The sequence below is a fragment of the Canis lupus genome, chromosome 38 (assembly GCF_048164855.1).
Source record: "Canis lupus baileyi chromosome 38, mCanLup2.hap1, whole genome shotgun sequence".
Lineage (NCBI taxonomy): Eukaryota > Metazoa > Chordata > Mammalia > Carnivora > Canidae > Canis > Canis lupus.
The window spans coordinates 344,646-371,405 of record NC_132875.1 but is presented as its reverse complement, the minus strand read 5'-3'; the positions used below and the strand labels follow the sequence as shown (position 1 = coordinate 371,405).

The 26,760-nt window shown below is 68.5% G+C and overlaps 1 protein-coding gene across 3 annotated transcripts in view; it reads right to left on the bottom strand.

The window, feature by feature from the left end:
- The window catches only part of KIRREL1 (kirre like nephrin family adhesion molecule 1), a 66,429-nt gene that overhangs the window by 20,839 nt on the left and 18,830 nt on the right, over positions 1-26,760 (bottom strand). Inside the window, exon 1 of one of the 3 annotated variants that reach the window (XM_072814978.1) lies at positions 25,708-26,093. The exons of the other annotated variants lie outside the window; for them this stretch is intronic. Coding sequence (XP_072671079.1) covers positions 25,708-25,747 — 40 coding nt within the window. The 5' untranslated portion in view covers positions 25,748-26,093. Of the gene's footprint in view, positions 1-25,707; positions 26,094-26,760 lie in introns of those variants that run through there. 3 annotated transcript variants of the gene reach the window in all.

Here is a 26,760-nt window from a genome sequence, read left to right as displayed (position 1 = left end):
CCAGAAGGCTGGGAAGGTGGACGGAGTGGGGGTGAGGAGGGAGCGGGGCCAGTGATGGGGCATCTGGCAGAGGACAGCGAGCAGCAGGGCCGAGGCCGAGGGCTGGGCGGCCGCCTCGCAAGGCCCTGAGCATCTAGGTCAACGGGAAGAAGTGAAATCCTTGAGAAAGGGAAGGGATTTCTGAGTGGATTAGCCAAGGAGGGGGAGAAGGAGACAACGAGGTGACTCCAGGGGCAGCTGGGGGCCAGGCCCGGGCTCCCCCACAGAGAAGGCCCCCGACCCCCCAACAAGGCTCAAGGCCCAGGGAGCGAGGCAGGCTGCTCCCCAGACCCTCTATGGTGGGCGGGCGGGCAGAAGGAGGGCTTTCCCCCACCCTGGAGCCGCGAGCCTCTCTCTCGCCAGGCAGGGGCTCTTTGGGACACCTGTCCCCTCCCGGGTTGAACGACCTTCACTGTATCCCTCACCCTTCACACCCCTTCCTCTCAAAATTAAAAAAAAAAGGAGAAAGCCCAGCAGATCCAGGTATGGGACTTTGTCTCCCTCGGGGCCGGGGCGGCCTCAGCACAGATGACCCCGCAGATCCCCCGACGCCGCGAGCCGGGCCAGGCAGGCCCCCAGGACGGCACAGGGTGCAGACGGGGTGCCCCACTCCCCAGCAGCGTCTGCGGGAAGGGCTGGCCAGGAGCCCCCAGGCCGGGTGACAGCAGTGACCGCAGCTCCCCAGGGAGCAGGCTTCCCTGTCTTGCAAGAACGTTCCCTGCAGTACGCTGCGAGCGCTCCCCACATCTGCAGGGGCTTGGATGAGGCCGATGATCACCTGCCAGCCACCTCCCGGGGGCCTGGCGCTTTCCGATTTTCCCCACGTGCCTCCCATGTTCCCCTCTTGCTTAGACACAGGCCTATCAGATAATCAATCCGTAACCGTTTGATCAGGGTGGCCGGACACGGTTTGCGGGACCAAGGCCGAGGGGCAGAAATTCTGCACAGAGTGTGGGGACAGAGAAAGGACGGGCCACACACAGTGGTCCAGGACGGAAGTCACACATGTCGGAAAACTTCTGTCCTGGTGATCGACGGCGAACCTCCGCGGGTCAGCGACAGGCTGAGTGTCCGATTGCATAGAGTTAGACCATGGCTTCGTGTGTCGTACATGCTGTGTTTCACGGTGGCTCCTCGGCCGCAAGACGAGGCTGTAGACTGGGACGCCAGGCGGCCTCTTAGGCACCTTCCAAAGTGAGGCGCACAGACGTGCTGGGTGCACAGCGGGTGCCCCATAGACGCACGGCATTTGAGCCTCCGGATGACCGAGTGGACAGTGACTCGGCCGTCACCGCAGGTGGATCCCGACGTCCCCCGGTGCCATCGGTGACCCACCACCCTGCACCGCCTGGGCGGCCAGCCAGCACCCGGGCAGCGCCGCCGACGGCCGACCGGTTGGGGACGTGCCCTCCATCAGTGGAAACACGGCGCTGTCCACACGTCGGGCTGAGCCCGGGGCTGCGCGCTGGCGGCCCTGCGGCGCTCGGGACATACTCCACGGACACGCACCTGCTGGCTGGTCGTCCACGGAGCCCTGACGACGGGGCAGGGAGTGGGGGACACGGCCCCAAGGGAGCGGGAGCCCAGACGCCACCGACACGGGCCGAGACACCCGCGAGCAGCTGCAGGGCCAGGAACTGAGGCGCCCGGGAAACTCGGAACTCGGGTCGTGTGTCTTGAAAAATGAAACGCGGGATCCCTGGGTGGCGCAGCGGTTTAGCGCCTGCCTTTGGCCCAGGGCGCGATCCTGGAGACCCGGGATCGAATCCCGCGTCGGGCTCCCGGTGCATGGAGCCTGCTTCTCCCTCCTCCTGTATCTCTGCCTCTCTCTCTCTCTCTATCATAAATAAATAAATAAATAAATAAATAAATAAATAAATAAATAAATCTTTAAAAAAGAAAAAAGAAAAAAAAAGAAAAATGAAACGCTGTCCCCGTCTGGGCGTTCCTCTACCTTCCAGAGGCTTCTACGCCCTTGAGAAAGGCTGCACGCAGACAGGGCACGTCCTGACGGAGGAGACGGAAGTGGAAGCCGGGCTGCTCTGAGGTTCGGGGCTGCAGCGTGTCGCCCATCTGCCCAGCCGGGGCGGCGGTGGGTGTTTGGTGCCCGCGTCCGTGTGGGCGTCCGTGTGGGCGTGTGCGTGCGTGTGTGCGCGTCCGTGTGGGCGTGCGCGTGCATGTGTGGGCGTCCGTGCACATGCATGTGTGCGTCCATGTGCGCGCGTCTCTGAGGGCGTGCGCGTCCATGTCCGTGTGCACGTGCGCGCGTCCGTGTGAGGGCGTGTCCGTGCACGCGCGTGCATGTCCATGTGCACGAGCCCGTGCATGTATGCGCGCCCGTGTGCGTGCGCGTCCGTGTGTTGGTGCGCGGGGGGGCACGTGTGTCCCTGTGTGCGCGCCGCGCCTCGGGAGCGCGTGTCCCTGCTCCCCTCCGCACGGGGGTTGAGGCGGAGGCGCCGCGGCGGCAGGTCGGTCCCGGCGCTCCCACTTACCCTCCACCCAAAAGGCTCCCCGCAGCGCCGCGTGGAGGCCCCGGGGCGCGACGCCGGTCAGTCCTGCGCACCCCGCGGCTCCGCCTAACTCGGGGCGTCCTGCCCGGGCGAGGGGCCCGGACCTGGGGCCGAGGGGCCGGCGGCGCGCAGGCTCCGTCGTGACCGGCGCGGGGGCTCGGGTGGCCGCGCGGCACCGCAGGGGCTCCCGCGGGTGGGCCTCCGCCGCTCACCCCGCCGTCCCCTCGCCTCCTCCGAACCCCCTCCTCCAGGCAGGCCTCCCAGGGCACCACCCGGGCTGAGCCCCCCCCCCCGGCTTCCCACACGTCCTGCCCACTAGTGTCTCCGCCGCAGGGAGGCGCGAGGGGTCTGGGGCCGCGCAGGAAGGACGCAGGTGCAGGCCGGGGGGGCTCTCCCTTCCGGCCCCGCCCGCTCGGCCGCTGGGAGCCGGGTCTGTCTGTCCTTCCTCCCTCCACCCCCGCAGTCTCTGCAGTAACCTCCCGAGTCCCCACCCGGCAGCCGCGCCCCACGGGGATCTGACCGCCCGGGACGCCTCTCTCGGCGGATTCAGCCCCGCGATGTCCCCCTGGGTGACCCCCACCACCCCCACCCCGCGACGGGACAGGGCCGGCATCCGCCCCGGATATCAGAGCCCTTGAGGCTCGGCCTGCCCCCCGGGGTGGACGGGGCGGCGGGAGGAGGAGCTCGGGGAGCTGGGGCAGGGGGGCTCCGAGCGCCAGGGCGAGGCCCGGACGGGGTGGGGTGGGGGACGGGCCTCAGCGCGGGTTCTCTGAGATGGAAGTGGCACCGGGCGCGCTGGCCTTGGCTCAGATCATCCTAGACCTTCCTTCCCGAGCCACCCCGACCTCCTCAACCTCCTGGGACCTCACGGGGCGCCCCGACCTCCCTGGGCATCCTGACCTCTCCGCACCTCACCAGGCACCCCGACCTCCCCAGTTGCCCTGAGCTCCCCACGCAGAGCAATGGCAGGAGGGATGACCTGCTGGGGGGCGCACTGCTTCACTCAGGAGCCAAACGACCAAGGGACACACAGGCCACCAGCTGTGCCCCTGCTCACGCAGTCCCGGACACCTCGTCCCCCTGGGAATGACTTTCCCTACCAACACCGCGGCTCCGGGCTGGGCGGCTGCACGCGGCAGGTGTCCACACTGCAGGGAATGCGCTCCAGTCCAGGCAGGAGGGCGGGATGGGGTGGAAGGTTCCCAGAGGGCAGCCAGCGGGGCAGGAGCAGGGCAGGCCCCACGGAGGGCGGGAGGGCGCGACCCGGGCCTGTCGTTCGCAGCCCCGACGCCTCCAAGGAGGTAGGACGGTGCCCCACGCACGAGACGGGACAGAGGTGGGCGGGTGGGCAGGGGTGCAGGGGGGTGCGGGGGCTTCGGCTGCCCTGTAGTGACCCGGTCAGGGGGACACAGGAGGGCAAGGGGGGAGGTTCCAGAACTGGGCTGGGCGGGGCGTGGGGGCTGTGGAGGGCGACGCCACGATCATTACACGGAGTCCAGTAAAGTCCTGGGGGCACCAGGTGGCAGAGGAGCGCAGGTAAGGCACGGGGGGTGTGAGGGGTGTGGGGGGAGCCTCACCCTGCCCCCCGCCCCCCCACAGCAGCACTGATTCCAACCGGAACCTCGTCCTGGCAGCCAGGCCACCCCATCCCGGCTAGAACCCACCCGAGGCGGCCAGCAGCTCAGGTTCCCTCGTGCCTGCCGCTCAGCAGGCGGGTATGGACACGCGAGCCCGGAAAGCCAACCTGACCCTCGTCCCAGCACCCGCACCGAGCGCCCGTGGCCCCAGGCCCGGCTCTGGCCGCCACCCGCCTCAATCCTGGGGGCTGTCCCTAGCGCAGCCTCGCTGACTTCACTCTGTCCCCCTGCTGAGTGGTGACCGCGCATCCGGGGACGCGGGGCCCCGGTCCTGGTGGGAACGTGGGCCCCTGAGTTCTCAGGCTGGGTGCGGGTGCTTACACGCCTCGAGGACGCTGCCCAGAGCTCGCTAGCTTTTTTAATAAAGATTTTATTTATTTGTTCATGAGAGACCCAGAGAGAGAAGCAGAAACACAGATAGAGAGAGAAGCAGGCTCCATGCGGGGAGCCTGACCAGGACTCGATCCCGGGACTCCGGGGTCACGCCCTGGGCCGAAGGTGAGCCCCCGGGGCCCCCACCCAGAGCTCTCTGCCCCAAGCAGAGGGCTGAACACTGCTGGACACGGCCGGGGCTCAGGACGAAAAGCCAGACGCTGAGGCCCCAGGATGAGCGAGGCCGACCCAGGAGGCACCCGAGTGGGCGGTGAGCATGGCGACGAGTGGGTGGGCGCCAGCGCAGAGCCACACACACGGGTGCCCAGCCCGACGCAGGAGGGAGGCCTTCGTGCGGCGCCCGCGCAGGCGCAGGCCCTGCAGTGGGGAGGGCGCCCTGGGGGTGCTGAGCCGCGGGGACCCTGCGCTTCCCTCCCGCTCCGGGGCGTGGGGCCGAGGCGGGCCAGGAGCTGAGCCCTGCATCCTGCTGCTGCCTCATGGGCCACGGGCGGAGGAGCAGGTTGGAGCCCGCTCGGGCCGAGGGCTGTGGCATCACCGTCCCTCCTCCTCCAGGCGATGAGCACCGGGTCCCAGAGGGCAGCCCCGGGGGGTCTCCAGGACCAAGCCGGGCCTGGACACAGACCCCGAGGACCCCCACGCCCACACCAGTGGCCCCGTTCGCCCCCACGGGACCGGGACGGGTGGGACCGTGGCCTCGGGGCAGCTGCAGCCTCTGCGGGGCGGGGGGGGGGGGCACCGGAGGGGCGGTGGAGGGGCTGCCTCGGCCTGGCCAGGCGCCTCGGGCACTTCTCCGTGGCCACGGGCCTCGCAAGCCTGGGGGGACCGGGGAGGCAGCGACGGAATAATAATGAAGGATTTTTAATAACTCGTCAGCTCCGGTGTCAGCTGAACGGCGCCGCGCAGCCCGTTGGGAAAACTTCGCGAGGTATTGTCTTCCCAGGAAGGGAGACGGAGCGGAGGGCGGGGGGCCGAGAGCTTCCAGCGAGCACGAGGGAGCACCGGGCAGCGTAGGGGCAGGGGGGGCTGGTCTCAGGCCCTCGGGGCGCTTCCACTCCTGCCATGCGGCCACCCAGCACCGGGTGATGACAGCCCGTCGCGGAGCCCACCCAGGTCGCGCCCTCGCCCAGGAACCCACCCGCCACCCTTCCACGCCCCGTACTCGGAGAAGGACACTGGGGCCCAGGGGCGCCGCGGGGAACCAGAAACCCATGTCTCCCCAAAATGAACACAGCTTTACCAAATCCGACTGTCGCGCGTACTTTCCTATGGCTGCGCTGCTCGCACAGGGCGGTGCGCGGGGAGCGGGTCAGGATGGGGCCGTGGAGAGCGTGGGGTAAACCCGCCTCCACTCGCACGTCTTCTCCCGCATCACTCTCGGTGGGCTTCCTGGAAGCGGCGGCCGTGCCCGTGGGGCGGGAGGTGGAGAGACCTGCCAAGCCTCGGGAGCGACAGGTGGAAAGGGCTCGGTGACGCGGATGGCGGAATGTTCTAGGAGACTGAGAAGCCCTGGCAGGTACCAAAGAGCAGGGGTTGTCATCGGAGGCGCAGAGGCTGCAGCGGGCAGGCCGACAGGTGCCGGTTCTTGGAGGTCAGGGACGTATGGGCCTGTGGCTCCAGGCACGCCGAGACCTGGCGGGGCGCACCTCGGGGCAGGACCAGCACCCCTGAAGGGGCGGCCTGGGGGAGGGCAGGGCACGCGGGGCCACCCGAGCGGCGGGGCTCCAACACCGAGCCTCCCATCACGGCTTCAGAAAGGGAAACCGAGGCAGCAGAGAGCAGCCCGTGCTCCCCGGGGACGTCCTGCAGCGGAGCCTGCCCCCGCCCCCACCCTGTCCCCACCTCACCTCCCGCCACTCGGCAGGATGGAAAGTGTCACCCAACTGTGACGCCTCATTAACACTTGGGAAGTCGAATTTCACAGCCTCCCCCGGCTCTCAGGTGGGGGGTTATCGTTAGAGCCGCAGGTGACACAGCGACGCGTGACCGGGGCACGGGGGGGTGGGGGGGTGGGGGCAGCCCTGACCCCCCGGGCGCCCTGGCCCAGCCCCACACCCTCAGGCCGCTGGTCAGTCCAAGAGCCAGGAGGAAGGACGGAGGGCGGAGGAGGCCGGCCCTCAGGAGGGACCGACTGCAGGAGGCCCAGGAGGGCCTTACACAGGGGCTCCCGGAGGGCAGGGTCAGAGCAGGCTGGGGAGCCCATGTCCGGGGGGAACCGGGACAGCGCAGGGGCGGCAGGAGCCCACGGACGCGCTGGGGCTGTGGCCCTCGCACCCACCTCCCCCCGGGCAGAGGCAGCTCCCAGGCCTGGAGCCTCCACCATGGCCCACCCGACCGGCCCCACAGCCCCGCTGGGGCCTCCCTGCCACAGACCCTCCATACGGGAATCCTGGGGACTTGAAGACGGGGGAGGACACGGGGCATCGGAGCCCAGGGCCATGTGGGCATGGCAGACTCAGGTAGGGACGGCGCGGGGACACCTGTGAGGACGCCAGCTGCGCCCTTCCCTCCCGCCCGGGCCCCAGGCCCCCTCATGAGGCGCTGGGGGATGACGCCCGCGGATACCCCCTCCTCCCGAGAGGCCCCTGGGATGGGCAGGTTCTCGGAGGGCCCTCGGGGCTCCGGCGGTCTCTGGCGGGGCTTAGCTGGGCCAGGGCGTGGCCCTCAGCGCTCACACGCCGGGGGTCACCCCAAGTCACATAATGGTGATGAGGACACCTCGGCCGATGTCCACGGGCAAGTGGGTGGCCAGAAACCTGGTAACTTGTGCGGAGGGTTCCCCGCAGCGCCCGCCCCGCTCCCGCCCCCGTGGAATCCTGGAACAAGTCTGAGAGCCCAATAATTCAGTTGGAGTCTGTTCCACACTCGCAGCACGTCCGGGGGACCGGCCGTGTGCCAGCATTTCCACCCAGTTCCAGACATGAGGGGTTCGCAAGGCACAGCCCTGTTCTCGGGGTGCCCATGATAAACCGCTTTCAGGAGAGATAAGGCTCCCGCCAGCCACCGGCGGTGTGCGTGGGGAGAAATGATTAATTCTGACACGGGGAAGACGAGGCGGGGACCCGGGCAGAGGCCGGGTGCAGGCAGGACAGCCTCGCAGCGGCACACAGGAGGCGACGAGAGCCCACGCAAAGCCCGCGGGGAGGGTGGGGTGCGTGGGAGGAGCGAGCCTTGGCTGGAGCTCCGGGTGCTCGTGGGACAACAGGGTTGTGGGACGACAGGGTTGTCGGGATTCAAGGTGACAATCCCCTTGAACGTGCAAGCCACACGCGCGTGGCAATTATTCGGCACCACGCTGTCTGCGGCTCCTCGGGCATAAGAGGGGAGTGGGTCGTGGCAGGTGGTGCCTCCATCCCCACCTCTCGCACCTTTACCCCAGCAGGCGTCAGTCCAGAGTCCCACCCACCTCGGGCCCCCCATGGAATCCGCACAGGGGGGCGGCCCGGCACACGTGAGCGCACGTGGGGTCACGGGCACACTGATCACTGCGCAAGGGGTGCAAGGGGCGGCCGACAGGGAGGCCGTCTGGCCTGGGAAAGGGTGGGGGGACTGGCGACCAGGAAGGCCCCAGGGAGGGGTAGCGAGGAGCTCTGCCAAGCTGGGGCGGGGGGGGTCCCCAAGCGGATGAGGGAGCCCATTGCCGGGGTGGAGAAGCTCCTCCAGGAAGCGTGGACGTGGGAGCAGGGGCTTGGGGGACAGGGGCCTCTGCACGTGATCGTGGTGACACAGAGACCGCGGGCATAGGCCGCTCTGCGCACTGGGTGCCGGGGAGGCCTGGGGTCCGGGCACCGGCCCAGAGGAGCGAGGAGGACCGAGAGGGAGCACCTGCCAGCAGCTGCGGCTCGGCTGCGGAGAGAGCTCCAAGGATGTAGCGCTGCCCCAGTGGGGAACGCACGGAGGACGCGGGGTCAGCAGGACCTGGAGCCTGGGAGGAGGCGGAGGCCCAGGGGTGGCCTTGTGCCCGGGCGCGGGTCCACCCACTCACGGCGGGAGAAGTTGGGAATCCTGGAGGGGCGTGGGGTGGCCTGACCCCAGGTCATTGTGAGGAGTGGGGGTCATGGGGGGCACGGGCGGGTGGACCCCAGACACTCTGCTCGTGCGACCACAGCATGGAGGCCGGCGTTCAGGGTGCGGCCCCCAGAGCCAAGGTGACCGGATGCCCCGAGCACGACAGGACTCGGGGGAGGCCCTCGCGGCCGTGGGCGGCTGTTGGCCGCGTTCAGTGGTGAGCGTGGAACGAGATGCACGCACAGTCGGGGCTGCTCGATGTGAGCCGTCGGAGTGTGACAACGGCCGCCGGTAGGTCGTGTGTGCTATGACCCTGCCCGTGATGGCCTGTGGCCCTGGACGACGGGCACTGGACACCCTGCTTCTGGGCACAGGGAGCAGCAGGAGCAGGCTCAGCGGCAGGAAGGTTGCAAAGGCACCGGGCGTGAGCGTGAACCAACCTCACAGCCCCACGGCCGCCCACCCGGCCAGACCCCCACACGGCCGCGGAAGACCAGGGGGCACTGAAGGCCAAGGAGGGACCCCACTCGGCAGGGCTGCGGGGCGAGGGCTTCCCGCGCTTGCGATGTTGGGAACCAGGCGGAGGTGAGACTCCGGAGAAGCGAGGCCAGGGCGCAGGGCCGGCCGACGGCCACCCGCGGTGCCACTGCGCTCCCAGGGCCTGCAGCCGGACGCCCGGAGGACACCCCGACATGACGGGGACCGAGGCCCGGTGAAGGGAGGTGAGCCCCCCCAGCCCCGAGCCGGTGGCCAGCAGCGCCAGGGGCACAGCTGCGGTCTCCCCGGGGCCATCCCCGCAGAAGCACCCCTGCGCACTGAGCACCCCGCCGGCACCCGGGTCCGGCTGTAATCAGGAATGCTGTCTTTCTAGAAGCCCCCGAGCCCCTTCTCCGACACCCCTGCAGGACCCAGGCACCGGCGGTGGGTGCGCTGAGCTGAGACCCGGGACCCAGGAGTTCCTAGGGTGGACGGTCCACACGTCTCTCCACGCACGTGTCCCCCTGCACCCCCGCACAGTCCTCCACTCCAGACACCAACTCTCAGCTTGAACGTCGAGAACCACCACGGGTCCCCCTGCAGCGCCTCGAGGCACGCTCACCAGCCTGCGCCCACGCGGGGACTCCAGCGCCAGCCCCCACCCAGGCGGGGCAGTGGCCGCAGGCGCCCCGGCCCCGCCGCCCCTGCCCCGCGGCTTCACCCTGCACTCAAGTCGGGCACCTGCACAGCGGCCTCCGTGAACGCCCTGGGGTCACCCCGCGTGACCCCCTCCATGGTCCCGGTGAAGCTCAAGCCCGAAGGCCCGGCCGCCCTCCCTGCTGCTCCCCCGCGTGCCCCCACTCGCCGCACGGACGCCGTGGGGGATGCGTGGGACCCCTGACCCAGCCCCCAGAGCCCCACCGGTAACCCCACCGGTAACCGTGTCTCTCTTGTCCCTCGCCCCAGACATGTCTTGCTCAAGCCGGTCCGCACTTGCTAACGGCAGCTTGGCCTCTCCGCAGAGCGCCCTCTTCCGGGAAGCTTCCGCCATCCGGCCCCGCCCTGCCCCTTGGCCCCGTGCCACGCCCACCGCGGCCTCCCCTGCCGCTTCCCTCCCCTCCCCCCCCCCCCCCCCCGCCCACCCCCGGCAGTGAGTGCTTCACACCCTCCTGGCCCAGTCCTAGGACCCGCCACCTGAGCGTCCCCGGGCGCCCGCGGGGCAGGACGGGCGTCTGTGCCGTGACAGGTGCGCAGCCGCGGAGTGAGCGCCCGTGCGGAGCTGCTGACTTGCGCGTCTCACGCTATTTTTATACGCGAGCAGAAGCGGCGCGTGCCCCTCCCCCCCCGAAGGTGTCCGTCGCACCTCTCCGCGGCCCAGTTTGGACCCCGCGCCAGCCAGAGGTCACCGGGGGCAGGAAGCGCAGCTAGGCCTTCCCTCGTGGCTCAGCGCAGGGCCGCTTGAACAATCTAGTCTTGCGTCTCGCCCCGTCTCCCTGTAGGAGCGCGGCTGTCCAGGGCCGCTCTGCTGCGCGCCTGGGGCCGGGGCTCCACCACTGAGCCTCCGTGCTCACCTGTGATAAGGGGTGACACTAGTATCCCCCGCGCACGGTGAGCCCGAGTCAAGTGTCAGGCATCGTCTGATTTATCTTGCCCTGCCCTTCCACCCTTATTTTTGCACATCTCTGGATTTGGGGACTGGATGGGTGTCATCAGCACCGAGGAGCCCAAGGGCCGGAGGGCTGGCACAGGATGCCCACTGCTCGGCCACCCCCGGCCCAGGACCGCCTGGAAGTAAGAGAAGGGAAGCCCGGGCCAGGGGAAGGGAGGGCAGGGAGGGCAGGGCGGGCAGTCCTGGGCAGAGGGCAGGGCAGCAGCTCCTGGGAGGCGCGTGGTCTGCAGCTCGTCCCACAGGAGACCCAAACCGGCCCAGAGCACGGCCCTGCACGGCCGCAGCACATGGGAGCAGCGTGGCTGCGCCCCCGGCAGCCCTGGGGAGGCTGTGCCCAAGGGATCGGGGACTGGGGACGTGGCTCCGTGTCTGCAGTGTCTGCTCGGAGCCTCGGGGGCCCAACAGGGCCGGCAAGGCGGTGCCGTGGGTGGGGGGGCATGAGGGTGAGACCTGCCCATGAGGGTTGTGAGGGTGGAGGACACAGCGCCTCCCAGCTCTCAGCCTGGGTGTCATGACGGCTGTCACCCGGGAGGCGCCCCTAAACGGAGGGAGCTCCGAGGACCTTGGAACCTCACTTATTTAAGCCAACCCGGGTCTCCGTGGTGGGAAGGTGGCCCCCGCGCGAGCCCTCGCAGTGGAATCGGGGCACCCCAGGCCCCGACCCCACCACCAGCCAGAGGAGCCGCGGGCCGAGGAGGGCTGTGCCAGGTGCGCGGGCACGTCAGCCCCCGGGGCCCCCAGCGAGTCAGCAGGCAGGTGCACGGGGCCCTCGCTTCGGGGTGCTGCTCCCCTCCTCCCTCCTAGCTTCTCGCCGTGACCCCGGTTCGCCCTCTGGAGCCACACGAAGTGGACCTGACGCTTCTCCCGGTGACGGGCTCCAGGCGAGGGTGTGGCCAGGACCTGCCCCGAGTCCCTCTTCTCCGCTTTCTGGAACCGCCCCTGTGCTGTGGGCCCTGGCCCCCCGCCCGCCCCCCTGCACAGCAAAGCCCCCCAGAGCACTCGGGGCTCTCCCCCCGCCCCCCAGGGACTCACACTGCGGCTCCCGGTCACCCAGGGCCCCCCGGGTGGCGAAGCCCAACGCGGCTCCTTGCCTTCGCTGCCACCTGGCTCGATGGGTGAGCAGCGCCGGGTGCAGCTGCCCACGGCTCCCCCGCCTCCTCCGCAGGGTCCAGCCGGCCACCCCCTCGGGTCCCGGGCCTGCTCCGTTCCCCGCAGCGGGTCCACGGACTCAGCGTTTGCACCCTTGGCCAGCTCGGACGTCTCCCCTCACCCGCCGGCCCCACCCGCATGCGGCCTGTTTCGTGGCCGCACTGGGGTGTCCAAGGGCCATCCCACCTCGTCTCCGGAACAGACCCCCTGGCCCTCCCTCCCCTAAAGGCGGTCCTCCCGGCACGGCCGCCTCGACTGGTGACATAGCAGCCAGGCAACCCTGCTGACCCAGGGAGCGGCCACGCCTGTGCCCAGAGCGCACCATGGGCGTCCCCCTCGAGGTTCTGGTCGCCGCCGGTGAGTCCTGGGGCGGAGGCTGTACACCCTCGGGACCTCCCAGGTGACCGAGGGTCTGTGGGCTCTTGGAGCACAGCTCTGGGTGGATCCGCACGGTGCCGGCAGCTGGGGTCAGGGCCGCGGTCACCACGCCGACCTGCTGGCCCCGGGGACGGGACGGCCCGGGGGCTCCACCAGGGGCGGGCAGCTCCATCACGAAGCCCCCTAGACGCTGCTGCTGCGGCTCAGGGGGTCCCAGTTGGTGACCCGCATCCCCTCCCGTGAAGCCGTCACTGAGGCACGTTGCCCAGGTGTGCAAGCTGCTCACAGACCCTGCGGGGCCGTGCTCAAAGTGGGGCTGGCCTGGGGACCCCCGGGCTCCTGGGGGCCGCACCGAGTTGGGCGATTGGCGTCAGGATTGCAGGGCGGAGGGTGCGGACCTCACGGTCCGTGGGCGTGAGCACCGTGCACCCCCCCCCCCCCCTGTTCTCTTGCTCACTTCACCGCGTTCATCCTGCATTTCCCTCGAACACAGTGGGAGCCTCCAACCTCAGGACCTTTGCATCTGCTCTTCCCTCTGCCCGGACCGCGCCCCTCGCCGCCCCCGTGCGTCGGCTCCCCCACCCAGACCTGGCCTCAGGCACCTCCCTCCGGCTGCCCCATGTCCTGTCCTTGTCGGTGACGTGTGCCAACATCCACCCTACCTGCCAGCTTCCCTCCTAACCTGTTCACCGCCTCCGCCCCCCACCGCGTGCCTCCCCTCCCAGCAGGGGCCCTGCTGCAGCCTCCTCCGCAGCCTTTGGACCATCGCCCGCACTCGGGAAGGCGGCGGCCCATCGGGGGCCCTGACTGTCTGCGTTCCTGGCCCAGGCCTCTGTCCCCTGAAAGGGAGCAGCCAGGCAGAAAGACAAAGGCCGCGTCTGACCGCAGGGTGGGGGCCAGGCGCAGGGGCAGCGTGGGGAGAGGGAAGGGGGCAGTACAGTGGCAGGGGTCCCGCGGTCCGCCCCGCGAGTCGCCAGGTGCCAGCCGGTGCCCGTGTGAGCCCCGAGGCTGTTTCCTCGGTGTCAGGCCCTTACGGGGATGCGCTGTGAGGAGCCCAGGCCCAGCCTCCCGACCCCGGGGGAGGCGAGGGTGCGATGGACCCTATGCACGGGGCGCATCGGAGCAGGGCTGGCACTCGAGGGCCTTGCACACCCCAGAGCCTTCCACCCCAAACCACGGGGTGTGCAAGGAGTGCAGGGAGGCTGGGTCACAGCGGGGTCACGGCGCCGCCCATGCGAGGCTGCTGCCATCTTCAAGAACTTTTGTCCCCCCCCCAGCAACCCCAAGGACACGGGAAGTGGTCAGAGGACAGGCCACCTGCCTGTGCCCTAGACGTCACCTAAGCCCTCCCCTGCCCCGCCCCCTGGACGTGCCCCTCACCTGCACGCTCACCTGGAAACCGGATAGTGACCATCCCTGACTCCAGCACACACTTGCTGGCTTGTCCTCTGGGAGAGGCCCTGGGCCGGGCTGTCCGGGCTGTCCTCCTGGGCTCTCATCCCCGAAGCTGCCTCCTCCCGCCCCCGCCCCCTCGTACCCTGACCCATCCCCCTTCCCCTGGCCCCCTGACCCCCTCCCCCTCGTTCCCTCCCCCCTCGTTCCCTCCCCCTGGCCCTGGCCGCACTGGGCAGTGCAGCAGGTTCCATGAAGGCCCTGAACCCCCTTCTTCTCATCTCCTTCCCCAGAAAGAAGCTGTGGAGCAGAAAATGAGCTGCCCCCCGCAAACCCTTCCCCCGCAGGGCACCCAGGCCAGGCTGCCATCCAATGTGAGGCCAGTGGCCCAGGCGCCAGCCCACGACCTGCTTGCTCGTAGCCCAGGGCCCTGAGAGTCCGTGAGAGAGCGGGGTTGGGTGGGGAAGGGCAGCCCCCTCCTCCAGGCCGCCCGGCCCCGCAGCGGGCTCCCCCCGCCAGATGTCGGCCTGCTGTCACCCTGCTCGGGGCTGGACCACCGTTCCCGGCCCCTCGCACGGCCTGGACCCCCCATCTTTACATCAAGCTGACGGTCGGTGCCAAACCCAAAGCACCTTCTGCGTCTCCTGGGTTGTCCCCCACGTCCGTCTCCCGAACAATTCCGATAGCGGGTCTACCCACTGCGCGGCCGCCCCCCTGGACCCCAGCGACTCTCCGGGGCATTCACCCGCCCACGTCACCCCAATTTATCCGTCTGCCCGCCCCCCCCCCCCGTCTTGCTTCGCTCCTCGGTGCCGGCGCCTGGCACATAACAGCTGCTCAGGAAACTTGAAGGAAACCAACTGACGCCCGAGGCTCCGTGCACCCTGCGGCCTCCCCCGCCCCACACCCACTTGGTGGCTTCCGCGCCGCCCCCTGAAGCCGTCACCCCAACACACGGCAGCCCCTCCATCCTGTCCTGCTTACTGCCCCGCCTCTGGGGGCGCCGGGGCGCCTCCCCCTCCCCCCACCCCACCCCCCAACCCTGCACAGGGAGCCCTCCCTCTCCCCACAGGCCGGGCCCTTTCCTTACTAGGCCTCAGGGAAGGAAACGCCTGCTGGAAACGGCACTTGCACTTGCGGGGCTGCGCCCTGCATCCTCTCCCGGTCCCCCTGTGCTAGGAGACCAAGCTCTGCCCGCCTCCTCCGTGAAGCCCTCCAGGTGAACAGCCAGTCCCGTCCCGCCCTCCCAGGCGAGGGGGCGAGGGCCCCACATTTCCGGGGCCCGACTACGCATCACCTCACTGCAGCGCTGGAGGGCAGACGCGCCCCTGCCGCTGACCACGGGCTCAAGGGGGTCACAAAGCTCGTCACCGAGTCGGGATTTGAACCCCCGTGTGTCCGACTCCGCAGGTGTGGCCTGTGTCCTCGGGGGGCCTCCGCCCTCCATCACGGGCCCCTGGCTCCGCCCCGTGGCATATGCATGCGTGCGTTTCCCCTGGGCTCCCCGAAGGTCCTGGATCCGTGCGGTTCATCGAGCAAACACAAGAGTGGCTGGGCGGCCGCGCGGGGGTGACCGCACTCCCCAGGCAGGAGCCGTGGCGAGGAAGCGTCCGCAGGGGGCACCCCGGGGAGCCGCAGTGCCCTGCTCCGCGCAGGGGAGCCCCCTGTGCATCCCCGGCCGCCTCTCTGGAGCCTTGCGGTGCGCGCACATCGGCAGCCCTCCCGGAGGTGGCATGGTTGCCAAAAAACAAAACACCAAACACATCCAAACAAACCAAAAAACATAACGACAACACCCACGGGTGATGGACGCAGCTCCCTGCAAAGAACAGGCAGACACGCCCCTTGCCTTCTGGGACCTCCCTGTGGGACCAACACGCCGCAGGTAGCAACACCAGGCCACCCGGTGACACGCCGGGAAACCGGAGACGGGTGCTCGGCCGGGCTGTGCTTCCCTCGCAGGCCCAGGACACCAACGGGGGGAGGCGAGGGGCACCCCCACCCCCACCCCCACCCCGTGCTTCAGAGCCATCTGCATGGCAGGAGGAAAACCAGCTCCAGGGGCTGGTGTGGGGCCTGGGGGCAGGTTCTCCGATGTGGCCACTTGAGCGTCCCCGTCCTGGTGCTGGTCCCTGTCCTGGCCCCCATCCTTGTCTTGGTCCTGGCCCCCATCCTGGTCCTGGTCCCCGTCCTGGTCACCATCCTGGTGTCCCAGTCCCCATCCTGGTCCTCATCCTGGTCCCGATCCCCTTCCTGGTCCCCGTCCTGGTCCCCGTCCTGGTCCTGGTCCCCGTTCTGGTCCCCGTCCTGGTCCCCGTCCTGGTCCCGGTCCCCGTCCTGGTCTCCGTCCTGGTCCTGGTCCCCGTTCTGGTCCCCATCCTGGTCCCGATCCCCTTCCTGGTCCCCGTCCTGGTCCTGGTCCCCATCCTGGTCCCCGTCCTAGTCCCGGCCCCCATCCTGGTCCCTGTCCTGGTCCCCGTCTTGGTCCCCATCCTGGTCTCGGTCCCTGTCCCGGTCCCTGTCCTGGTCCCGGGAAGAGGGTGGGCGGGAGGAGAGGGAGGGCAGGGGAGAGGGTGGGCAGGGGGAAGGCCGGCATCAGTGTGGAAGGGGACGGTGCAGACCCCGCCCTCGCACCCCCTCACTCCCACCTGTAGCCCCCCAGGCCCCACCCCGGGCTCAGGCCTCACCAGCCACGCCCCCCCCGGCCACCTGCTGACCCCTGGTCCCAGAAGCACCTCCTGCAGACCCAGAGGCACACGGTGTGCAGAGTCCACCCGGGTCCCTGGGGCTTCCGTGTGGTGCCAGCTGCTCCCTCCGCTGACCTGGGCACCCCCCACCGAACCCAGGTGAGGACCCCAAACCAAGGCACCCAGAGTTTAAGGGAAGATGAACCTCGTGCCCCGTGTCTGCAGTGTTGGCCTCACAGTGCGCGGGGTGCTGGGGAGTTGGCCCTGCCCTCGGGGGCTCCCCTGCAGACCCGCCCAGCCTCCACCCTCCTCTGCACACCTCCAGGCGGCGCGAGCGGGCCGGTCAGGTCTCCCCGGCCCCGGGTCCCCCCACTGCCCGGTAGCTCACAGCGTCCTGCCGCCCTGCCTTCACCTGCCCGCGTCCCCAGACATCAGGCCGCGCCAGCCCCTCCGCCCTCAGGCGGGACCCCTCCAGCAGGACTCTGCCCACGAGGCCAGGCCCCGGACTGTCCCCAGGGCTGGGCCGGCCACCCGACACGCCAGTGGTCGCCGAGCACCTGCTGCAGCCCTGCCCAGGCTGAAGTCTACACGCGCTGCCTGCTCAGGCGACCGGCGGCCGCGGGAGGTGGGAGCGCTCACCTCGCAGCCCGGGCCCGGTCCCCGCGGAGAACCAGACAAGGCCGTCCTAACGGGACCCCACAAGTGTGTGCACGTACGTGTGTGCACATCCAGGTGTGTACCTGTGTGCGTCCATGTGTGTATGTGTGTGCATGTGACAGTGTGCACGCAGGCGTGTGTGCTCATGTGGGCATGTTTATGCGCATACGTGTGCAGTGTAGATGTGTGCTTGCACACGCCTGTGCTTGTGCATCCATGCATGTGTGTGCATGCATCTATGTGTGCACGTCTGTGTGTCCGTGTGTGAGCATGTGGCAGTGTGCACATAGGTGTGTGTGCGCGCATAGGCATGTCCATGCATACATGTGTGCATGTGTGTACATGTGTGCGTCCCCACACGTCCATGCTTGTGCATCCATACGTGTGTGCGTGTGCGTGCATGGCACAGAAAGGGACAGAGAGCAGTGGGCGGCAGAGGCAGCAGCAGGACAAAGCTGCCATCCCAGAAGCCGAGCTGACCGAAGGGGACCTTCCTGCTTGTTCCTCCGTGTCAGGGTCGCCGTCCCGCGCCCGCGCTCGCCCTCCCCTGCAGGGACCGAGGCACAGGGCGGCCTTGCTGACGGGCTGGAGTTGAATCCGTCTGCGTAGCATCCCGTCCAGGACGACGTCTAATTAACACTCTTATTGGGGGCACAAACCCCCACAACCGTCGATGGGGGCCTCCCTGCAGGGCCCGCGTCCCGCCAGGCGCCTGCCTGCCCCAGCCTGCAGCTGCCTTACGGGACGTGTCCCCACAATGGGACGACCGCTCCCCCAGTCCAGGACAAGCAGACAGCGTGGAGGTCTGACCAGTGGGCCAGAGGCTCAATTCCGGGTGCAGGGCCCGCGAGGGGCGCCGGCTGGACAGCCCCCACCCCACGGGGCCGGCCCTGTGCCCCCGCGGGACCGCATTCCGAGTGCGAATCCACTTTCTGCCTCCCTCAGTCTCTGCAGGCTCAGGGAGGAAGAGGCCTTGGGCGTACGATTTCCCCGAGTGCACAATGATGTTGGGGACACAGCTCCGCGGGACGTGGGACACAAACCCCTCTGCTGGATACGGGTTTGCCCAAGTCACACGCCTAGATGCGCCGTGGCCAGGACGAGGGGCACGCAGCTCCCGACTCCGGAGCGCAGGGCTTCTCGGGGAGCGACGGCGCCCGGCCCGGCCCCCCAGAGCCCAGGCCCCGCTCAGGACCTCGGGAGGGCCCCAGTGTCACCCATGGAGAAGCCACGGGGAATCCCACGCGCAGTTCCCCATGGCTGGGCTCCTCCTGACGCCTCGAGAGACCGTGGCCCCACACCTCAGGGCCTGCAGCGGGGGCCGCACCCCACCACACCCTGCTTCCATGCGGGTGACCTCAGGGAGCCTCCAAGCTCCGGGGCTTCGGTGTCCCTTCCCGGAAGCCCGGGAGGCGGAGCGCTTCTGGGCAACAGCAGCGGGACAGACAGCTCCCGTCACCACCGGCGGATTTGGAGTTTTGTACCACGTGCATCACGTGCTAAAAATAGAAACTTAAAAATGTCACAGAAACACATGACGTCATCAGGTGACGGCACTGTGCACACAAGGCCGCTGCTTCCCTGCCCTCCTCCCCGCAGCCTCCCGGCCTCGCATGCGGCCCCCGCGACGGTCCCGTTGGCACTGCGCCGCCCACACGCCCACAGCTGGGCCCCGCGGGGCGACCCGACCCTCACGCCACGCTCGCCCCGGGCCACACGCCACTCTGTGCTTCAGCAGATGACCGTGAAGACGCGGGCCGGTCATCCTCCTCAGGGAGGGGACCCTCGGGGAAGGGGGCTGTCCAGGCAGGCCACGTGGGGCGGCGGGGGGACACGCTGCTGCCTGGACGGGGTCCCCGGCTCCACCCGGCTCCAGGCGGGAGGACAGCCCCCCCACACGGCCAGTCTGTCCATCGTGCGATGGGGACACCAACACCCACTTCCCTTCGTGGGACTGCGGTGACAAGGGAACACACAGGTGGCAGGGAACGGAAAGTGCTCCAACCCTGCTGCTCAGGAAACCGAGAGAAGAGAAATAAAACACAACGGAGCCACCTCCTACATGTCCAAGCATCGGGGGTGCAGGGGGAGGTCACGGGGGCAGGCAGAGGTCACAGGGGTGCAGTGGGAGGTCACGGGGTGCAGCAAGAGATCACAGGGGTACAGTAAGGAGGTCACAGGTGTGCAGTGGGAGGTCACAGGGTGCAGTGGGAGGTCATGGGGTGCAGCAGAAGGTCATGGGGGTGCAATAAGGTCATGGGAGTGCAATAAGGTCATGGGGGTGCAATGGGAGGTCACGGGGGTGCAGGAGGAGGTCACAGTGTGCAGCAGAAGGTCATGGGGGTGCAATAAGGTCATAGGGGTGCAACAGGAGGTCACAGGGGTGCAGGGGAGGTCACGGGGGTGCAACGGGAGGTCACAGGGGTGCAGTGGGAGGTCACGGGGTGCAGCAAGAGATCACGGGAGTACAGTAAGGAGGTCACAGGTGTGTGGGGGAGGTCACGGGGTGCAGCAGGAGGTCATGGGGGTGCAATAAGGTCATGGGGGTGCAGCCGGAGGTCATGGGGGTGCAACAGGAGGTCACAGGGTGCAGGGGAGGTCACGGGGTACAGCAGGAGGTCATGGGGTACAGCAGGCCACGGGGTGCAGTGGGAGGTCACAGGGTGTAGGGGAGGTCACGGGGTGCAGGGGAGGTCACAGTGCTCATGTGTCTGAAGTGGTCCCAGGCTGATGCTTCCAGGGCTGAGAGGCCCCTGCCCTAGGAGCTCCCGGGGACTCTCCCTGAGGGCCCAGGCCCAGCGCGCCCACGGAGGTGATCTGCCCACCGGGTGACAGTGGAGCCGAGCCTCCCCCACCCCCCAGCCCTGCCGGCCCATCAGCCCCATTTCAGAGAACGGCCTTGGGGCAAGGTCACTGGCAGCGCAGCCGCCCAGCGCTCGGGCCCAGCGGCCCCATCAAGGCCTCGCCGGGAGGCGGTGGACAAGCTGCCTCACTTCTCTGCGCCTCAGACTCCGTTCTGTGACGGGGACCCACACCACAGGGCCCCCGCGAAGGCCACTCACGGCTCACGCGGAAACGCCAGAGCGGCCCTGGTGCCTGGCGCATGGCTGCAGCCCGTAGGCTGGGGTTACAACCAGCGGCGGCGGCCTCGGGACACGCTCTGGCCACATCCCCGGGGGCCTCCCTTGCCCGGATGCCCCGTTACACGGTCCCGGGCCGTGACAGGCCCCGCTGGGTGGTGGCAGCGCGCCCGGCCTCCACAGCACTGAGGGGCCGCCCAGGGTGTGTTGTACCAAACCCGCGGGGCCGGGGCAGGAGGACGCGGGGCTGCCCCAGATGCACTTCCCGAGCCTGTGACATCAGGAGGCGAAGCGTCACGGCGGCCTAGCCTGTGACACGGGGCGGGGGGAAAGGCCCCCGCAGGTGCTGGGAACCTGGGGACGGGGACCGCGGCTCCAGCTGCTGCCCCCCCACCTCTTCCTCCCGGGGCTCTAGGCTCTGCGGCTCCTCTAAGAGGCCAGCAGCGCCCAGCGCCCAGCGCCCAGCGGAGCCGCTGTCCCCCACCTCCCAGGCGCCCCGAGGCACGGCACCCGCCACCAGCGCCAGGGAGGCCGTGTCCCGCGGTCCCCACCTGCCATCCTGCCAGCTCGGCCCCACGCTGCCCTCCCGCCCCTCCCCTCCACTCCTGCTGCTCCCAGAGGGCCTTCCTCAGACCTCCTGCCCAGGAGGGAGGCACACGCGGCTCCTGGGGGGGGAGTGGGGCGTCCCCTTCCCTGCTGCCCCTCGGGCCACAGCTGCCTTCACCGTCCACCATCGTCCCCTCCCTGGGCCCCAGGATCGGCTTCCTGAGGTGGCCCCATGCCCCTGCTGTTTCCTGACCTTCTCTGCCCCTCCCAGGCCATCCCTGGTCGCATCACTGCGGCTCTCCTTCCACCCCTCTACCCCCTAGCTGCCCTCTCCTGCCGTCCCCCCTGCTGGTTCTCCTCCTCCCCAGTCCCCTCCCCACAGGGGGCTCCACCAGGGAAAGGCGGTGGACCCTGCGGGTTCGTGCGCAGGCAGGAGGCCGGCACCTCGGGGAGCACACTGGCGCACCTCCCCATGTCCCGCCCCAGGAGCCCAGGTCCACGGCGGGTCCCAGAGACCCAGGGGCCCAGGAAACCCAGGGGTGGACGGGCCTGCGGGCCGGAATCGGGGCCCAGGAGCCAGGAGGCCCGCCCCACTCGGTGGGGCCTCCTGCCGGCCACTCCGGGGCCATCCACAGCAGAAGAAATCTGCGGCAGGAGCCTTCAGGTGCGGCCCCCTTGGCCTCTGAGGGACCGGGCGGCGCCTCTGCTTCCAGAACCGCAGCTGGCGGCTGGGCTGGGTTCTGAGGTCAGGGTGGAGCGGCCGCTGGGGGGACACTCCGATGCCCCCCAGCTGTGTCCAGGCCCCCTTCCCCCCGCAGGCCGTGATGCCGTCTTGCACCCTGCACCTGAGGCCTCCCTGTACTCATCCTCCTGCTGCACAACCTCGGCCACTACACCTTCCCAGTGTGTGTGCAAAACCTCTGCCTCAGTTTACCCCCTCCTGCCACTCATTCCTGCCCCCGTTTCTCCCAGATGATGCCGCACACGGCCCGGGTGCCTCCCCTAGCACAATAACTCGGGTTTCCTTCCCATTTTTTATTTTTAATTTTTTTTTATTTTTAATTTATTTTGTTTTATTTTATTTTATTTTATTTATTTATGATAGGCACACAGTGAGAGAGAGAGAGAGGCAGAGACACAGGCAGAGAGAGAAGCAGGCCCCATGCACTGGGAGCCCAATGTGGGACTCGATCCAGGGTCTCCAGGATCGTGCCCTGGGCCAAAGGCAGGCGCTAAACTGCTGCACCACCCAGGGATCCCCTCCTTTCCATTTTTTCAAACAGTGACATTGCACTTCCTCCAGGAAGCCTTCCTGGAATGATCCTGTCTTTCAGAAGGAGAGAAATTACGGAAGTGTAGCTTATGGAAGTGTAGCGCGAGTGCACCCAGCGCCAGGGCGCTTCAGCGTGTTGCCTGAGCAGCGGGAGTGTGACCCGACCTCCTCCCGGTGCTGCCCCCCCAGGGGGAGGGGATTTCCAGAACCACCGCTCAGACCCCACCCCCCAAGCAGCCTTCCCTACAGTCGAAATCTCCTGTCCGCAGTGGGGCTCCTAGGCTGCGCCCACGCCGGGGAGGGGCGGCCCAACTGCGCTCCTGACTCGTCAGCGCCCTGGGCCTGGCACCCGGAAAAGCGGGCCGGAACCTCGGAGCCTCGGGGCGCAGGGAAACGTGGGCGCTCGGCCCCTGGCTAAACCCACAGGGCCCTAGGCCTCCCCTCGCAGGCCCCGCCCCCGCGGGCTCCACTGGAACTTCTAGCCCTGCCCCCCCTCCTGCCGCGGCCTACCATCCTCAGCCCTCTTCACGGCTCTGGGACAAGCCCGTGGACAGGAGACACAAGGAGCCCCGTGGGCCCCACGCAGAAGTGCGGAAGGCCCCCCTGGACCCCATGTCACCTGGAGAGGTTGCTCCTGGGTCCTCCCGGCCCCCCCACCAAGTCCTAGGTCTCTTCTTGCTCACACAGCAGCGCCGGGTCCACACGGGTGGGAGTCCACGGAGCGCGGGGCAAGGTGGACTGGGCCGCGCACTCCAGCAGGTGCACAGCCCTGTTCGCACACAGGAATCCAGATGTGAGGGCCCCTGGCGGGGCTCAGTGGGTGAGCGTCTGCTTTCAGCCCAAGGCGTGACCCCGGGGTCCTGGGATCGAGTCCCGCATCAGGCTCCCTGCATGGAGCCTGCTCCTCCCTCCGCCTGGGTCTCTCTCTCTCTCTCTCTCTCTCTGTGTCTCTCATGAATAAATAAATAAAATCTTTAAAACAAAAGAAGAAAAAAAACTCAGCTGCTGCGGCAGGAGCGGACCCAGGGGAGCAACGCTCGCCTCAGCCCTTGGACCTTCCCCTTCTCTCTGACGCGGCCGCTGTGAAATCTGTGCCCGCGTGGGGTTCACCCCTCGGCCGGGGGCCGGGTGGCGGGGGGCAGAGGCTGGGGGGCAAGTCCAACTTCTGAGCATGGCGTGGCGGGGAGCCCGGGGGCATGTGCGGTCCCGCGACCCCGGGGCAGCCCCCAGGCTCTGGGTGCGCGCGGACCGGGGAAGCGAGCCCCAGGAGTGCAGGTGCCCCATCCTGGGCTGAGGCAGCAGCAGCGCCAGGCCCCGCCCGAGCGGCCCCTCAAAGCCCGGCCTGAAGACGCCTCAGGGCGCTGAGCAGAGTCGGGGGCCGCGGAGGGGTGACTGCTCCCCGCGCTGTGCCCGCCTCGCGCCCACGAGCCCGCGGGGGTGCACAGGTCCCCGGGGGGCGCCTCCTCTGTCCCCGCACAGCGCGCCCCCCAGCCCTGCTCCAGACCCGCACCTGGAAGGACGTCCGCCGGCCAAGCGGCCTGGGGCTCTCCGCGCCCCGATGGCTTCCTCCCCTTGCGCTCCAGCTCCGGCGCCCGAGCCCCACCGCAGCCGCTCACACAGGCCTGAGGGAGCACACGCGCGGCGTGCCCCCGGCCCTGTGAGGGAACCCCTTCCTGCAGCCCACACAGCCCCAGGGCCTCCCGGGCCCCGGGGAAGGAGGAAGGCGAGAAACACCACGATTTCACCCCGAAACACAGACGGCCACGGCTGACACGGTCTGCCTTGACCCGCGCAGACCTCCTTGAGTTACGGCCGGAGGGGAGGCCTGGGGAGGTGGAGCGATGGGCTCCGAGCCACACCCCTGGCACAGGAAGGACCCCGAGGTGAGGGCGATGCCTGACGCACCCTGGGCCCCCCAAACCCAGGAGTCACCCCTGCCCGCGGGGCAGGCGAGTTCTGTTAGGGGCAGGATCTGCTTCAGGTTCAGGACGGACGGGCCCTGGGCCCCCAGGAGAGGGGCCTGGTTACCAACCGGCCACCCGGGTCTCAGGAAGAAGTGAAGACCTTTCATGATCTGACCCCAGGAAAGTTCACCAAGTCCTGGAATGAAGTCCAGATACAGCGCTTCCGACGGAGAGCTTTTGGGGTTTCGGCGGGGGTGCCTCCTGGAGGAAGCGCTGCGTCCATCCGGGTGCTCGGGCTCTGAGCAGAAGCCATGCCACAGCCCCCTCGAGCGCCGGAGCCCAGCGCCCTCCGGGGCAGCGCCACCCCAACCACGGTGAAGGCAGTCCCGTCGCCCCCCGTACCCCAGGAAGAGCAGCAGGTGTAGACAGTGCAGAAGTCATTGGCTTCGGAAAGCAGGAAAATGAGTTTTCAGCAGCACCTGACGGTGTCCCGCCGGTGTGTGCAGAGGCTGCGGCCGGGAGGCAGGCCCGGAGCCCTCCCTTCAGGGGACCTGCCCGGAGCTGGGTGGGGCGGTGGCTCTGCAAGCTCCGTGCATGTGTGTGCATGTGGCGTGTGCACGTGAGTGTGTGTGTGGAGTGTGTGTGCACGTACGCCCGCATCGCCCCCCTGTGTGGCAGGCCCCAGAGGGAAGGGAGAGCACGTCCCCACCGCCCCAGGCGCCTGGTCCGCGGGGGAGGCGGCGGGCATGACCCACTGTGACCAAGACTGACGCAGGGGCCACGTTGAGGCTGAGGCTTCTGCTTGGAGAGCAAAGGGTGGTTTGCTGGGAGGACGCGGAGGACAGGCCTGAGAGGACTCCCTGCGCCCTCGGGGCAGACGCAGGTCCAGGAGGAAGGATGGGAAGAGGGCTCCCTAGGGACCCTGCACCCGGGCAAGGGAGAGCTGGGAGGTGAGGAAAGGCAGGGGCTGTTCAGGGGACTGAGAGGGGACACACGGTCTGGGCTGGCTTTCAGTCCCCTTAGAGCAGAGGAAACAGCAAACCCCAGGTCCCCAGACCCCCAGGCCCCCAGACCCCCAGGCCCTCGGCCCCCTGACGCCCCACTGATGGGCCCTGGTGGGGCTCTGGCTCAGGTCCTGCCCCCAGGCTCATTCCCGGGCGATCCCTGCCCCAGCCGGGCCGCCTGTCCCTGACCCCACAGAGGGGCCGCCTGTCCGTCGCCAGGTCCGTCGCCAGGACCCCCGCCCGCCCGGGCCTTCCTCTCCAGGCTCTGAGGCCTGGGGCCTCCCTTTCAGCCCCGCTCCCCTCCCCGGCGCTGCTTTAAAACTGCAGGGGAGGAGGATGGAGGGGAGCAGCCCTCTGCCCTTCCCCGCTCTGCCTCTGCGGTTGCGCTCGGCAATGATCCTACAGGCCTGGAATCCCAGGAATTTCCTGCCCCGCGCTCCCTGCGAGAGCTGAGACCCAGCAATTAGGCCCGGAGTTTCCACTCCTGCTGCCCCCGCCCCAGCCAGGCGCCGGGGCACAGCCCGCTCCCAGGGCCCCCCCACCCCGGCCGCGCCAAGGCCGCCCCTGGGCCACCCTGCCCTCACCCCGTGGTCAGCCGCCCCAGCCTGGGCCAGAACGGGCCACACCCTTTCCTCCGCCCCCTGGGATCCCGGAACCCTGCTGGGCACACGGGGCTCCCGCCTCGGGATCACTCAGTCCTTTTTCTCTCTCTTTTTTTTTTACTTTCTTTTCCTTTCCTCCAACCAGGCCCGGCCTCTGCTCCTTCCTCCTCCGGCCCGGCCTGTTTCTGTGCGCCCGCCCGCCCCAGCCCTGCCCAGTCTCCCTCCTCCCGCCCTCCCCCCTCGGCTCCTGGGCTCCCAGAGTCTCATTAGGTACTGACTCCTCCGATCTGCGCGTCCCGGCTCACCCTCCGCAGGCTGACAGTCAGGCCTGCTCCCCAGCAGCATGTCTGTGGCCGGGACCTTCCAGAAGCCAGGGTGGAAGGTCTGGGCTCCCACTTCTGGGGTTCAGGCAGAGACCCGGGGACCAGAATGGGGGAGGATGCTCCGAGTCACCCGAAGGAGCCCTTACATAACTCCCTTCTGCAGCAGCCAGAAGACCAGAAGCGAGTTTCTCTCCCTAATCACATTTTGTTGAGGCTCCTGGGAAGATCCGCCCTCGTCCCCCATCGCACGGGAGCCCACGCTGGGTGCTGGGTCCCGGGTGCCGGCTCGGGCCGCCTGGGAGTCAAGCACTTGCCGCAGATAGTCCTCCCGCCGCCCGGCCGCCCGGTGAGTGGGGGCTCCGTCCTGCTCCGTCCAGGGCCCCTTCCCGCCCTGCTAGACCCCCTTCCTGATGCCCGCGCCACCCCCTTCTCATTCTCCCTCACGGCAGCGGATGTTTCTGAATCCTCTCTGCCCCGCGACCCGGGAGGTTGGACCAGCTGCTTCCACGCGCCCCCTCGCCCACACCGCGCACTCCCTCCCTCCCCAGGCAGGCACCGCCCTCCGCCAGCCAGGCTACCCCGCCGCCGCCCTCACCCGGGCCTCCTCTCCTCCCAGGCCCTGAGTCCTGGTAATCGTGGGCTGGGCTGAAATGCAAACCCGGGCTTGGAGGCTTCCAGAAGCCTCGGGAGGAGGAGACTCCGGTGAAAATGTGGATGGGAACATGCGCTACCCGCTCCCTTCAGCTGTGAGTCTCCAGTACCCCCCTTCCCTCCCAACAAAGCTTTTCTGTCAGGTTTCTGACTCTGATGAAGACTTTTAGCCGCAGCCCTTCTCCCCGCCCCCCCCAATTCTGAAGGATCTTTTGTCTTCTGAGCGAAAGAACTGAGGGATTCGAAAGGCGGCCTTCTTTCTTTTCCCCCTTGTAAGTAATTGGGGAAGAATTTTTAAAAGAAAAAATCTGAAGGATAAAAGACAGGAAAAAACAATATGCAGCTATTTTCTTTCTCAAAAATTTATTTTAATGGAAAACAAGA